At 33.8% G+C, this 1,679-nt stretch overlaps 1 protein-coding gene across 1 annotated transcript in view; it reads left to right on the top strand.

Annotated features, from left to right (window-relative positions):
* The window catches only part of LOC109589297 (uncharacterized), a 2,762-nt gene extending 1,202 nt beyond the window's left edge, over positions 1-1,560 (top strand). The window contains exons 3-5 of the mRNA XM_020005401.1: positions 622-810; positions 905-1,097; positions 1,268-1,560. Of these exons, the coding sequence (XP_019860960.1) occupies positions 622-810; positions 905-1,097; positions 1,268-1,560 (675 nt within the window). The remainder of the gene's footprint in view (positions 1-621; positions 811-904; positions 1,098-1,267) is intronic.
* The last annotated feature ends 119 nt before the right edge of the window (positions 1,561-1,679 follow it).

Below are 1,679 nucleotides of genomic sequence, written 5' to 3'. Positions count from 1 at the left end.
CACTATTAGTGGACAGTGTTGTCCTCCTACTGCTGGCTTTACTCTTACAAAGATCAGTAATAATAAATCTGTCTTGTTTGGTGGAGGAGTGACTAATGATAAAGGATATGCTATACCTGTTAATAATGTCTATACATGTCAACTTGAGTCTGATACTACAATAGTAAGTCACTTTAATAATTAATGAATTAGTATATCAACATACAATGTACTGTACAAGATGATTTATTGGTAAGGAATTAATGTTGGTGATTGACAATTAAATTGTCAATATAAAATCCACCATTTTGTTTTAATCTCAGCATATTTAATGACATGTTGGCACAAAAATGCTAATATAAAATTGCTCAAGTTAATATTTTGGCAATGATTTGGCTTATCATTGCAGTAAGTTCGAAGGTCACCATTGGTTTATATCTTATACCAGTGACACTACATTTGCATGTGCAAATTTTATTCATTGTCCATATATTATATAGTTGTGGTATTTTTATAGCTATATCTATGGGTTTCTAATTAATACCCTCATCTCATGTGTTAATCATACATACATGCACATGAACATTTAATTAACAATAATTAATGCCTATACAGTATAACAATGTGTTAATTTTTTTATAGCACTGGGAGAGTGTTAAGGGACCAGTAGTACCTGCTAGTGTACAGTGGCCTGTGGGGAGACAAGCTCATGCTATTACTAGTATCATCAGTAACTCACCTACACTAGTAATGATAGGTGGAGAGGGTCAGAATGATCAACTAGTAAATGATAGTTGGTTACTTGATACCAGTCAGTACCAGTGGAGTAAGGTATGTAATGTCAGTATGTGAGTATCAGTGTATAGTAACGTGTTATATCACTTATTACTAGTCATTGTATTGTTATGTTATATCATATCAACAGATTGTTCTACCTGAATCTGTTACTAGTAGAAAGTCTCATTCCTTATCATCAATAATGATGAGTCCAGACTGTGTATGGTTGGTGGTAGTGGGTGGAGGGGGAGCAACTCAATGGAGAATTGTAGGAAGAGGAGTAGAGAAATCATTTAGTCCATTTATCACTGATCCTAATATCACAATGTTAATAGAACTAGGTAAGAACTGAATTATATGTACACATTATTATAATATTGATGCTGTACGTGTACATGTATTTTCTCACCTCTTCTTCCTTACTTTTTAGATGTACTGTACATGTACCTTTCAATATTTTTCTGACCTTTATCTATTCCTCTCTCTCTCTCTCTCTCTCTCTCTCTCTCAGTTCTCACTAAAGGTCAATGGACAGTAAGTGAAGTACTAGATTCTACTGATCTTACTAAAGAGGCCTATCAACACAAATATCAATCATTCCTTAAAACAAGACAATGGTGGCAAGATCGTTGTTCTATAGTCTATCCAACAGAAAAGGAAGTACAACAGCAGCAGTACATACAAGTACTGCAACACGAGTTAAGAGTATTTGAAGTAAATAAAACCTCACTGCAGGAAGCACTCCTTGAGGCTAGTCAGCAAGGTATAGTCCTCTACTGTGTGTGTGTGTTTATTATTTTGTGATTTTGTCAATAAACTTTACATTAACAAGTGATAATCTCACACACTTAATTAGTAATGACACATTATGACATGATTGTTAATTGTTGTTAATAGTGTATATGTGTATTGGTTAGGTGATG

The sequence above is a fragment of the Amphimedon queenslandica genome, unplaced genomic scaffold (genome assembly GCF_000090795.2).
Source record: "Amphimedon queenslandica unplaced genomic scaffold, v1.1 AMPQUscaffold_11460, whole genome shotgun sequence".
NCBI lineage: Eukaryota > Metazoa > Porifera > Demospongiae > Haplosclerida > Niphatidae > Amphimedon > Amphimedon queenslandica.
This window is presented reverse-complemented; position numbering and strand designations above follow the sequence as displayed.